Source organism: Panthera uncia, chromosome B1, assembly GCF_023721935.1.
Source record: "Panthera uncia isolate 11264 chromosome B1, Puncia_PCG_1.0, whole genome shotgun sequence".
Classification (NCBI taxonomy): domain Eukaryota; kingdom Metazoa; phylum Chordata; class Mammalia; order Carnivora; family Felidae; genus Panthera; species Panthera uncia.
In genome coordinates this window covers 162,631,743-162,644,971 of record NC_064811.1, presented here as the reverse complement: position 1 = coordinate 162,644,971, position 13,229 = coordinate 162,631,743, and the positions used below count along the sequence as shown (strand labels likewise).

The 13,229-nt window shown below is 41.3% G+C and overlaps 1 protein-coding gene across 7 annotated transcripts in view; it reads right to left on the bottom strand.

The window, feature by feature from the left end:
- Nucleotides 1-13,229, bottom strand: part of PSD3 (pleckstrin and Sec7 domain containing 3) — a 796,552-nt gene that overhangs the window by 660,959 nt on the left and 122,364 nt on the right. For 5 of the 7 annotated variants that reach the window (XM_049632450.1, XM_049632452.1, XM_049632453.1 and 2 more), the window contains one exon: nt 6,957-7,837. In XM_049632450.1, the coding sequence (XP_049488407.1) occupies nt 6,957-7,721 (765 nt within the window). In that variant the 5' untranslated portion in view covers nt 7,722-7,837. Of the gene's footprint in view, nt 1-6,956; nt 7,838-8,592; nt 8,689-13,229 lie in introns of all 7 variants that reach the window. The other 2 variants (XM_049632446.1, XM_049632449.1) reach the window with 1 other exon arrangement.

Below are 13,229 nucleotides of genomic sequence, written 5' to 3'. Positions count from 1 at the left end.
TATATGGAACCATCATTCTTTCTTTTGCCCACCTTTTGTTTTTCGTTCATATGGTTCAGTTCAAGGAATCAGTATAGCCCAATTCAAGGAATGTGGCTTATGTCTGTGATTTTTGTTGTTCTTAATTCTTGAACACTGTTGGTCAGGAGTCCCAGTGAGTTGCTGTAAAGTGGAAGAGATCACATGCAGAATCTAAGATGGTTATCTGCTTAGTATGGAACCCCACTTTCACTAAGGACTTATATTTGTGTAACTCTTATAGCACCCTATAGTCTCTGAAAAATATACAAAGAAACATATTTGAAAGAGAAAATTTACAATGTCATAACCAGTATCAGATTCTGAAAGGAAATCTGTTCATAAACTGTATCAAGCAATAGTTTGATTCTAATATATTGCTTAGTTCAGGGATGCTCTTTTTAAAATCTCCCCAAAGGCTGTAAAAACTGGCTTCCTTTAAATTTGAAAAGACTCAGACAGGACATTTATACAAAGAAAACACTTTATAAATTTTAGCTGACAACACCCTGGCAGTGTTTTTGGTCATTTATTGTGTTCGTTGTCCATATTTGCTCCCCTCCTCTCCACATCGCATTAATTTCTAGAAACTGTCCCTTTCTAAGATATACATACTCATCACCATTTTTGGCCTGTCAGCAGATCTGATAGTACCATGTGAGCTGTGCTTGCCCATGCCCCATAGTAAACCGGGGGGACACCCAACCCACAATGGACCAGGGAGCTTTTTCCCAGGGGCTGGGAAGCAGTCCTAAGGGGTTTCAGTCTTGGTCTGAATTGTCTCTAAAGAGAGGAGATGTAAACCTGGGAACTGTGGGTGGCCATATTCCTCCCTGTGGAAGAGGGGGTAGAGGAAGCAGATGTGCAGAAAGAGAGAAAATGATTCAGAGAAGAGTAAAGAGAGGAACAGAGTCCAACAAAGAAAAGAGATAAAGAGAGAGACCTGAAAGCTCTGGAGCTCTCATTCCAATTGGTCCTGAGGACCATCTATGCCTCTGCCCTGGGGTTATACACTTACACATGTATCTTTCTTCCAATGAGTCCCCTGCATTTGGGATAAAGTATCTTTGAAGATTTCTGTTATACACAACCAAGAATCCTAACTAGAACAAGAATCCTAATAGAACACTTTTGTTCAAGGGCACAAGCTTTCAAAGTTAAACGAAGGCAATCTGTTGAAACTAATTCAAACTAGCTAAGTGAAGATAAGTCTCTTCATCATTCTAGGTTTTAATTTCTGATTGGAATTGATTGCCAACATTTTCTTTGCTGAATAATTGATTCAAGAGACTAAAAACACCTTTCAGCAGATTTATTTCCTTTTAATATGGGAGAATAACAAAACACAACTCTTTTTTGTATAGTCAAAACCCTTCAACTTTAGCTTCTGTCCAAATGTCTCAGGCCAAACCTAATATTTGAGTAATACCAATATTTTGTAAAAACAAATAACACCCAAGATTAGAAAATTTGGTATATATTCGTATAAAGTGTTTTAAAATACATTCAGTTCTTATTTATCCTCTGGATAGTAGAAAGGCATCTAATTTTACCAATAAAGGAGTTTCCCAATTCATAGTAACTTCTAAATATGATGGGCTTTTATCATCAAAAGCTATAGTTTTGGTTGAATTTCCAAAATATGGGCACAAATGGATTGGCAAGGACTTAGAATCACAGAGCTAGATGGGAGGAAAGCAGTCTAATCTTTTCACATTACAGATAAGGAATTAAGACCCAGATGAAGAGACTTGTCCTCACTTAGCTAACTTGAATCAAGGAGAGGGCCACAGCCCCTATGTCCCAGCTCCCACTCCAATTGCTTTTCTCTATGCCACAGGGTCACCCAACTGTAAAGTGGCCCCTGTGCTCTCTGCCTTCTACTTCCAATCAAGATGCTGAAGTGTATATAGTTCCATGAGGGTAGCACTTGTACAATGATCATAAGATGTCTGTATTTGAATGCGAAAGGAAAGAGTAAGGAGAGAAAAAAAGAGTGAGAAAATGTTGTCATGGGAACGCTGAGGCAAATTGCAAGATAAAAAAGAATTGAAACTCATTCTGCTATCTCAGACTTCATTTATTCGAGTAATAAATCAAGACATCTGTGTCAAAACCAATGCAATGTAAAATAGACTAAAGATAAGCTTTTCAATCCAATCAATACTGTCTCCTAAGTACCAAAATCTTTTAAAAGGGACACCACCACACATTTATCTATATTACTGTTAAAACTACTATATGGGCATTTGTGCAAGCTCTCTCTTTGTTCTAATTTCTATTTTAAAATTCTAAATTGCTCGCCAAGAAGGATTAATGTAAAGATTGAATTACCTAGATTACTGTTTTATGTGCAGAACAGTTTCTAAGCTTACAACAGGTCAGAAAAGTCAAAGATGCTTGGGTAATTAAGTGTTTACCCCAGAGAAGATATTGACCTCTTCCAGGGGGTTTAAGTATACCCGGGGGAGGGGGAGGGTCAGTATTCAACTCCAGAATGGAATTTAATTCAACTGAAATCTGGTCAGAGAAGGAAATATCAACGGTTAGGGGATGGACAGCTGGGAATTCTGGCCCTAAAATTCCATGGTGGGGATTTGTTTTATTGTTCAAAAAAGGCACTAACCCTTTCATATCACTGAGCATTAATCAGACTTTATGAGGTTCATTCCATCATTTATTCATTCATTCAACTAATTGTGAAGTGCCAGGCACTGTGCTATTCACGTATATAACCATCCCAGTGCCCACTGGAGTCCCAGATCTCCCTGAGAGAGAGGCAAGCCCAATGTGTATGTCTTTCTTGCAGAGAAGTCACTTGATAAAACCATTAATCTTTAGAGACAAGTTGAGGTAGATGAGATTAAGTTGTTTTAATACTTTTATTTCATTAAACAGTTTTCATTCCCTGTCTGGATTCATAGATTCCAGATATCTCCATAGATTCTCATAATCATGGAGAGTCAGAACTGGAAGGACCTCAGAGAACAAATGTGATAACCAACTTTGTTCAGTGAGTTGTCAGGGGCCACTTAGCTAGTTAGCTAGCTAGTTGACAGAACCAGAGCTTCATTTTCATCTCATAAATTCCACTGCTAGTGACCTTTATTTTAAATAAAAACTTTCTGCCAAAAACTTACAGACTTATATTTCAGACATTGGTCTTATTTTAAAGCAAAACAATCCAAGATGCAGAAAGTTAAAACTATTTTTTCTAGTCTGCTTGCCAGGGCTTACTTATAAGAAAATAGACCTACATCGCACTTGTATTCACTATCTTAAAGAAGAACTACCCATCCCTGTCTCCTTCCCACAAATCCAGATACCTCCCATGGGCTCCTTATCTGTCTGGCTCATTCTCCACTCTGTCTTCTAAACTTGAACATTCCTAAAAGCTGGTGATAAAAACTCAAAAAGGTGATTGCTTTTGAGATGAGAGAGGAGGGGGGAAAAAAAGGAATGCCAATAGAGAGAGGTAAAATTTCTGGGAAATTTAAAGCTATAGATGAAAATTTGTGGGGGGGGGGTTGTTGTAAAAATAGTACTAGGAGGAAGATCTTTAAAATATATTTAATTATTATGATTTAAATACCAAAAGTCATTGTTACTTCAAAACATAAAATATGTAAGATATAAAGACCTAGTTTTAAAAAAAATTGGAAATTTTCCAAAATGATTGTAGAGAAAGCTTTTTTTCCCTCTCTTTTGTGTTGTGTCTGTCTTATCTTGGTATAGTCTTTGTATCTTTAGCCCCAAATTCAAGACACACATCAACAGTTCCTCTCATTCCCACAGAGAGGCAGCAGAACATGGGCCCAAGAAATCCTTAGGGCAGCTGTGGCCTCAGACCATGGAACATTTTCTGATTCACACTGACGGACTTACCACAGGAATGTTACAGCCCTCAAGCTGGCATTACCCAGAGCTGGAACACCACGTCCTCCAAACCCAGACCTTCATTGCTTCTAGAAAGCAGTGCTTGTTCACACAAGGCTGGTCACTAGACCTGATATTCCCAAGGGTCCTTCTCCCATCCTCTCCACCAGAGAAAATAGGAGTAGAGTGTCTCAGTTTCCAGGAAGTAGTGGGTTGCCTTCTAAGGAAATCTCACCCTCTCAGAAGACACTGAAAGAAGGCTAAAAGGGCTCTGGCTTCCAATTGGATAATTAGAGTTCTGTCCTGAGCTGCCATATCCTAGTCATGGGATCCAGCAAGTTGCTGACCATCTACAAGCATCTTGTCTCCTTATCCATGAAGTGGAGATGATAATAATGTATATCCTCATGGAGTTTTAATGTTTTAATAAGAGGAAATAGTGCATTGGAAGCTCTATATTGGCCATAAAGTGCTATAGTTGTTTTTACTATAAATTAAAAACCAGTTGATTTGATTTGCCGCACTCACTCCCTATGATACTTGGAAGGATGTAAAGCAATAATTTTCATATTGGAGTCCATTTGTTTCAACTGTGAGGCAATATATTTAGGCATCTGGGGTATTGTGAAGAAGAGACTTTACACTTAAGATCCAGATTTATCTGCTTGGAAAGTTGATACAAGGACCTCAAGCCTATGAAACACATGTAGTGTGTACATGTAGTGTGTAGTGTGTAGACTTTGCTTCCATATAACCAAAATTTCACTTTAATAAATATAATCGATCACATTTTTTCATGAGTACATCAGGTGAAAGTTTCCACTACGGGTATTCAAGGGCTTTCCATTCATAGGTGACAAGAAGACATTTTTAATCAGGCTGCTGCCATTTTATAGTGACTTCTACAGCTAAATTCCAAAGCATGAGAGGACTAGGGAATTCTTATACACTAATTTATCAAATCCAGACACCTTAATCTATTCAGGACTGGGAAGATGGAAAAACCTCTCTCTGTACTCCTTTCTCTAGCACAGAAGACTAGGCAGGGATCACCTGGCTAATAATAGCCATAAAGCATTTAAAGGACTTGTGGTCTGAGGGTGCTAATTTCACAACTCCCATCTTTCCTGTTATGGAGGGAATCATGTTTGACCAGCAAGCTCAAGGATAAGTTTTTGTAGCCCTGCTTCCTAACCCCCTTGAGTCCTACCCTAGATGGACACCCTACACGGACCATGTACTCCCTGGTCCTACCCAGGTGTCTCACTGATTTGCCTCTCTTCTTCTCTCCCTTAAGACAAGGCTACTGAGGGTCCCTTTTACTGGCCCAACACTTTAGTATACAAATCTAAGTTTTTAGACCAGAATCTTGCATTGCTTAGTTTAGATGGGACAGATGTCTGGGAGCCCATTCACAAAAGTTGCTACATGAAGCAGACAAGGGAGAAATATACCCACTTGGATCAACTCCCAAGGTACTTCTCCCTAGAGAAATGGCTCTGAGGCTTTGGTTTATACCCGGAAGGTGGGAGGGGAGAATAGGAAAAGATAGAGTTTTCAAGTTATCAAACCAGCATCAAAGTACATAAACAACTACTGTGTGACCACACAAAAAGAGACAGGGCTCTGACGCATGGGTATGTCATTCCTCCTAAATCCCTGTAGGAAATGAGTGATACAAGAACCAGGAAGGAATGTAAACTATTTCTTAAGGGAACATGCTAGCATCTCTTTTCTTCCAAAAGTTCCCCTCTGAATAGAACTTAGGCTCATCCTTTCTCCCTGATTCTTACCTGTGACTATACAGGCTCCCTGTTAAAAGGGGAAAGAGCATGGAAGGATGTTGTATAGAAGCATGTAGGAGAGAACCACAGAATCTAGAAGCCACATCATTTCCAAGTCCATGGAAGACCAATTTTCTGATGGGAATTTCATTCATTTCTTCTGTGAGGTCTCTGAGAGTCCCCTCCATGTCTACCCTCCCATACCCCAGAAAAGTCCCCATTCTTCTCCCTGATCCCACCAACCCCAACACACACGCTCTTCCTCACCCTCACCCCTGTCACCTATATTATGTGCAAAGTATAGCAAATTGTTTAAACTGTTAATAAAGGGAAAATAAAAGCATACTTTTTTATTTTGTCCATCCATTTTGTGATCTGTATACCTGAACTGGGTGGAGAGAACACCATCACAATGAGGAGGTTGGGTCAGAGATGCAGAGAATAAGATGCTAATAACAATGAGCCAGCATGGCCATGATTGGAGACAGAGCCCATAAAAGCTGGAAGAGACCCTTGAAGACCACACAGATTTATCTCTTCCATTCCTACTGGGATATGGAAGCTGGGAGGTCAATGCTCAGGGCTATATAGCTTCTTGGGGTGGGGTGGGGGGGTGATGGGAGGTAGATGTGGGCTTTAGAAGGTGTGGCTGAGTTCCAAGGCTGCACTTCAGTTCTGAAAACCTCCACAAAATTCACTGAAGCCTTCTTAAAGTACCCAGAGCCCATTCTGGAGAATAGGTTTTGCTTCTGTACTTTTTCTTTTTGGAAGGGGGAGGATTTTTGCCTAGCCACTTCTCAGCTCCCCCCATCTGAAATGGGAGTATGAGCTTCTATTTTTCAGGGTGGTTATGAGAACAAATGGGATATAGAAAAACATCTAGCATAATGGCTGACACATCATAGGGCTCAATAAAAGTCTAAGTACCTCCTTTATCCTTCCCTCTGGTCTTCCCCTAAAAGTATGTACTTCCTTGCCTAACTTGTCTTCTCCTATCTTTGTCGGAAATCTGGGAAACAGTTATTCATCCTCTCCTTCCAAACAAAATGTTGTTAATGGCTGGGAAAGGTGGCAGAGCAGAGAGGAAAGATCTAGGCCCAAGGCAGGGGGACTGTGGCTGATGAGTACCTCTGCTACTGAGGTTTACCCCATCGACAGTGCAGGGGACATGCAAGTGTGAGTGACTGGGAGCTCTAGCGGGCACATCTGTCCCCATTCTCTATTCTCTCTTCTGGGAACAGCTGGGGTCTGGGGATTCAGCCACATGGGCTTTCTTACCTTGAGAGGCAGAGCGGCAGGCAGGGCCGGGTAGCTCTTGCTGGTCTGAATGGGCGGACAGTATCTGTAGAGCCTTGCTCTCCTAGCTTGCACAGTGGTGCTGATGCCCTCTTCACAGCTCTTGGGAAGAATCTGGCAGGTAGCAACACCTCTCCTCAGCATAGTACTTTCACCCCTGTCAGTAGCGTGAGCCAGGATGACCTGTGGCATTGAACATCCCAAGGCATCCCAAGACGAAGGGTCCTTGCTCCACAGGTCCTGGGGGGCAGTGATGACTGGCCAGTGCTCCCAGCCCATGGAGGGATTGTTGCTTTCATTGCTCATAACGGGAGCTGGGCTACGAAGTCTGCATGACAGGGGCTGCAGTCGTCCAAATTTCCTGGAGGCGGGGGCCGGGGAAGGCCTGTGACGTGGGGTTCTGCAGACACCACCTCTTCTTACATCCAGATCCTGGGATTTTTCCTCTCTCTCCTCCTCCTTCAGAGCAGAGCAACTGAAAGCAGCTGGTTCCTCTGTCCCAGAGCCCCCCTTCTGCAGCAGGCGGGAGGGAGGAGCAGCCAAGCCCTGTGTGTGCCTGAGGTCCCGGCCTGCCAAGAAGCCAGTCCTGGGACTTGGGAAAATGTGTCCCTCCTCCAGGCCCCCTGGGGCTGCTGTCCAGGCTGCAGTAGCTGGAGACTGGGAGGGGTGAGCTCGGGCAAGGGGGGCCTGCAGCTGGATGAAGAGGAAGGAAGTTTTCATCTGCTGTTGCTCGGGCTGTTCAGCCATTTCCTCCAAGGGGGTAGGGCCTTTGCCAGGGTCGAGTTTCAGACCTCAGTGCCCAGGGATGCAAATGCCAGCAGCTGTGGGCAGACATGACTTGGCTCCATGGTTCCAATGACAGCCTGAGGAAGCAAATGACACATCTTCAGGACCCAGGGGCAGTCTTCAAGGAGCAGGGGATAATGTTGCTGTGAGAGTGGACTCAGCACTCACTTTACAGAATCACAAAACCAGACAGACTGGAGAACACTCTAGTAATGAGAGGTGGGAGGGGACAGTCAACAGTCAGCACTCTCATGTTGGTGAGTCTGATGGGATTTCTTTTTCTTCCCTTTCTTTCTTTCTTTTTTGAATTTCTTTTTCGTAATTAAATGTCCCCTTCCCCATATTTGAAATGAAAATATTAAAGTTATTTGTTTCATTGTTTAATCCTGAATTCTATATTAGCTACACTTGTTCTTTGGTGTCTGACTTGTGAGACCCTGTGTTATTTGTAGATGAAGCTTCCAGGACATTCCAAAGTGTACTTTTAATCCACCTTGCTTGCATTGATAATGTACAGTTGTAAACAACTTTAATGTTTTAATGAATTTCCTCTTTAAACCCTATGGTTATTTAGGAGTTCCCAGTGTTAGTCCCATAGTCCCACATCAAAATACATGGTATTACACACACACACACACACACACACACACACACCCAAATAAATAGAAATAAAGAGATAAAGATGAAAAAGGGATAAGGAAAAAAAGAGAGAGAGAGAGAGAGACAGAAAGATGAAATAAGAGAAGTTATGCAGATGACAAACCAGACAGGAGAGGGCTTTGCTTGTTTTAAAAAAATACTTCAGCCTTTTGTGAAAACTAAAGCAATTCACCTGAAAATTCACTGAGTAGTCCACTTTCAGGGTGTTACTATAGGCTCAATATCTCTCACAATGGAAAAGAACATTTTGAGTCCCATGGCCTTGTTCCTGAGGAGAGAAGTGAGTAGGAGGTGGGAAAGGTCTTTCCTTTTCATTTGAACTTGACTGAAAGGGAACCAGGAAATTATGCTCTGAGACAAACTGAGCACATAACCTAAAAAGTTGGCTGCTTTGGCAGCACATGAGCCTGACCTGTCTCTCTCCCCCCAACTCCTGGCCATTACCTTACATGGGAAGCACCACTGGATTACTGCAGGGCCATGGCCTTGACTGACCACTCCTGGCCAGAGTGTCTTTGGAAGTTCTCAGGATGGGTGGTTGGGGCCCTCTGTTTATTTTTATTTTAAATATCTTCACACAGCCATTACACCCAAGGTTATGGTAACTCTGTCCACATTTCCAGACAACTGACAAAGGACTCAGTGTACATTTGCTCAGAAATGTGCCCAGAGCTGTCTAGTCTAGGAATAGGACAGTATGATCCCTTTATAACACACATCATTACAGAGAAAACTTTGGCAAAACAATGTTATGTCCAAGTCTTAGACCCCTCCATTGAAATAATGATATGTTGATCTGATCACACTATTTTTCAATAAAAATCCTGTGTTGATTGATGTTTAGTCCTCTTATGTAATTTTCCCACTCTCCTATAAAAGTACTTGTGTGAACACTAATCACTTAACACATACTAGTTTGTTAATGGATTAACTGCTAATAAGGCAAGGAGCTATCTTTGTACAGAACAGGGATTTGGGTGAGAAGAACCATCTTTTTGTTTTTGCTTCTCCAGGTGCCAAGCATTATGCTAGGTGCTTTACAGACTTAATGTTATTTAAGGCAAAACACAATCCGGTGAGGAGATGGCATTATCTCCATTTTGCAGTTGAGGAATGTGAGCCTCAAGGAAGTGAAATAATTGCCAGATGCCTCTTTACCACAACTGCCAGATCAGCCAGGGTTTTAGAGATGAGAAGTTTCACTTCAACTTCAACCTCCAAATAAAACGATGTACAAACCAAAAAACTAAGGTGGTAGTGGTGGTGTGTTCAGGACACTTCTCTCTTCTAACCTGTTATTTGTGAGCCTACCACAGAAGTGATTACTGACAAATATTTCATTTCTAGGTTGTGTAGGCTTAGAATAGAAGAGAAAGAGTTGACAGAAGGACTGATAGAATTTACCTGGAGGACACATGTAAGGCATCTCCTTAGGACACTCTTAAATATTTGAGGGGCACCTTCAGGGAGGGCTGGAGTTCTGGCAAGAACTGCCAAGAGAAGTTGTGGCAAGTGCCCGAGAAACATGGTTTTTGCTATGATGTAAATAGCACTGAGATTGAAAGTGTGTATTTTGCCAGACAGACATTTCTCTGAATCCATTGTGGGACTGTGTGATCTTGAACAAGTTTCTTGACCTCTCTGATAATTAGTTTCTTCTTCTCTAAGATGAGGTAACAATATCTACTTTATAGAGTTATTGAGAGGATTAGGTGGAAGTGTATATAAAGGGCTTACTTAGCATAGTAGCTGGCGCATAACGGTTTCTTAATAAATGTTAGCAACTCTTACAATTTATATCCACATACTATTGAGTCCTGGAAAAAACTGGTTGACTCAGTGGAACGATGTGAGCTATGGCATGAAATATATATATATATATATATATACATATATATATATGTATATATATATATGTACATATATATGTATACATATATATATATGTATATGTATATATATATATATGTATATGTATATGTATATGTATATGTATATGTATATGTATATAACCTGCACTGGGCAATCACACGCATGTTTTCATGCTTCTCATGTGATGGGGCTAACAGCTAAGGAATTAAGTGGGATGACAGAAGAGTCAGCAGTGAATTTGGGGTGTGGACACATGTGCTTGAGTCCTGCTGTGGTCACTTATTAGCTGTGACTCATGGCAAGTTTCTGAACCTCAGTGCATTTACCTGAGCAAGATAAATTTCTGAGCTTCCTGCCTTAGAGAATTGTTTTGAGGGTCAAATGGCATAATGTATGGAAGAATACTTTGTAAGCACAAAATTAATATATACTAGGTTTTTTAAAGTTTATTTATTTATTTTGAGAGAGAGAGAGAGAGAGAGAGAGCATGAGCTGGGGAGGAGCAGAGAAGAGGGAGAAAGAGAATCCCAAACAGGCTCCACACTGTCAGCACAGGGACCGACACAAAACTCAATCCCATGAACCATGAGATTATGACCTGAGCTGAAATCAAGGGTCAGGTGCTTAACTGACTGAGCCACACAGGCACCCCCATATTAGGTCATTAAGTCAGAATGGATTTTGTTATAATAATATTAGTAATAACTAAATTAAATCATTGTCTCTGATTTCTCTGAAGACTCGAGATTTCTTTGTCTTGAAAGGATTCTAGGTTGATTCCCACCACTACTGACCTTCAAGATTCGTAAAGTGTGATTGCAAACAACAGATAATTTTAATTGTACTTTATTTCTGCTAATGATTTCTTCTCATTATTTTTAGAGAGAAAAAGAACACTTTAAAATCTTATCAAGGGTGGAGTGGGGAGTGGGCACTGGGAAGGGATATCAAAGCACTCATTTCTCTCATTACAAGTTTTTTTTTAATGTTTCTTTATTTTTGAGAGAGAGAGAGAGAGAGAGAGAGGTGCGAGAAGGGGAGACACACAATACTAAGCAGGCTCCAAGCTCTGAGCTGTCAGCACAGAGCCAGACATGGGGCTTGAACTTGCGAACTGCGAGATCATGACCTGAGCCCAAGTCAGACACTTAACTGACTGAGACACCCAGGCACCCCTAACTTAAATCTTATGACAACCTTAGGAAGTAGGCAGCAAGATTCTCCTTTTAGAAATTCAGAGAATAAAGGAGATGAAGTAACTTGCTTAGAGCAACAGAGTTTGGAAGGGCAATAACTTGAGATTTTCACCCAGGTCTGGCTCTCTCCCCCCACTGGGATGGGTGGACCCAATTAACACAGCTTGTTCAGCCTGTCTGTACTTCCTATTTCCAAAGCTTGGATTCCTAGGAAAGATCTACTCACCACTCATGTGTTACATTTACTGCTGAGGGAGGCTCTCTAAAGTTGTTTCCCTAGTATTTTTAAGAGCTTAAATGATTCAAGATTGTACAAAATGATCAATCAATATTTGTTTTCTGAGTCTAAGATAAGTAATTCTCCCAAGAGTGGTGATTCCAGAGAACAAGTGTTAGAAGTGCATGTTCCAGGGAATCCCAAGGATTCCTGGAAATATTCTATTCAGAGTCAAAGGAGTCACAACGTGCCTCTCAATAATCATTCATTCTCTCAAAAGGTGGAGCTCACGGTAGTCAGTCCTTGGCAATTAAACTGGGAGACTTCTCGAATCACTGTGTCTAATCTGGTTGTGACCTAGTGGCCATCTACAGCCTGATAGGAAGGCAAAAAGGTAGTAACAATTGCCTCTTCCTGCCATAAGGATGTGTTTGGAAAATGCATTCTTGAGTAAAGAAAGAATGCGAAACATGGCAAAGTTGGGGTGAGGCATGGGACTGAGGAAGAGCTTGCAGACATGAAAGGGCAGAGACATGGGACTCTCTGAATGATATAACCTAGGAGAGTCAGAGCAATGCCAATAGTAATCACTGAGCATTCCTATTCATGCCGTTTCAAATAAGGCTTCAAGATTCTTCAGGATATTCTGTCTGTGGGTTAGAAATACACCTCACAGTGTGGCTTAGTTTCCTCCCTTATTATAAGGAGATTTATATAATAGTGCACATGGTAGTGGTGATGATGACAGTTGCCATTTACTGAATGTCTACTATATGCCTGACACTGCTGTGGGCACTTTGTGTGTATCACCTCTAACCCTCATAGAAAGATTTTTATTAGAGTCTCTGTCTCAAAGACACAGATACTGAAGACTGCAGAAATTATTTTTCCAAAGTGACATAGCAATTAAGTGAATGCAGATTCGGGTCTTTCAGCTCCAAAGTCTATGCTCTTTCCATGATGCCACACTACTTATGAATGCATCTATTTAGGGACCAACTTTATCTTCTGTTTAATAGACAAACACTTGAGATTTGGAGAGGAAAAAAAAAGAAAGAAAGAAAACTTTTCTTACATCCTCTCCAAGCACTGGGGTCACATGTTCCCCTCAACTCCACCACCTCTTACTTTCTTCAGACTTACTCCCCTGTGGCCATTTTTTGCCTCTCCCCAAAAAGCAAGCTCAGCTCATTCCTTCAGGAATTGACACCATGTCAGATATTCTCCCTTGTGATGATTATTTTTGGAAGAACCAGATGGAGTTTTTCCATTTCCATCCTGTTTCTATTTCCTTTGCTGCCTGCCACCCTGACCCCACACACACATGGGTGTGTTTGACTGATTCTTTGTGTTTTCAGTTGATATGTGCCTACCCTAGCATCTGATCACATAAGATGACTACTTTTGAAGTAAATGGAAAAAGTTCTTAAACAGACCAGAGTGATGGGCACGAGGAATTTAGATGCTCTGCTCTGTGTCATGCCCAGATGGCTGTCCTCTAGTTCAAGGTTTCTGCAGACTTTC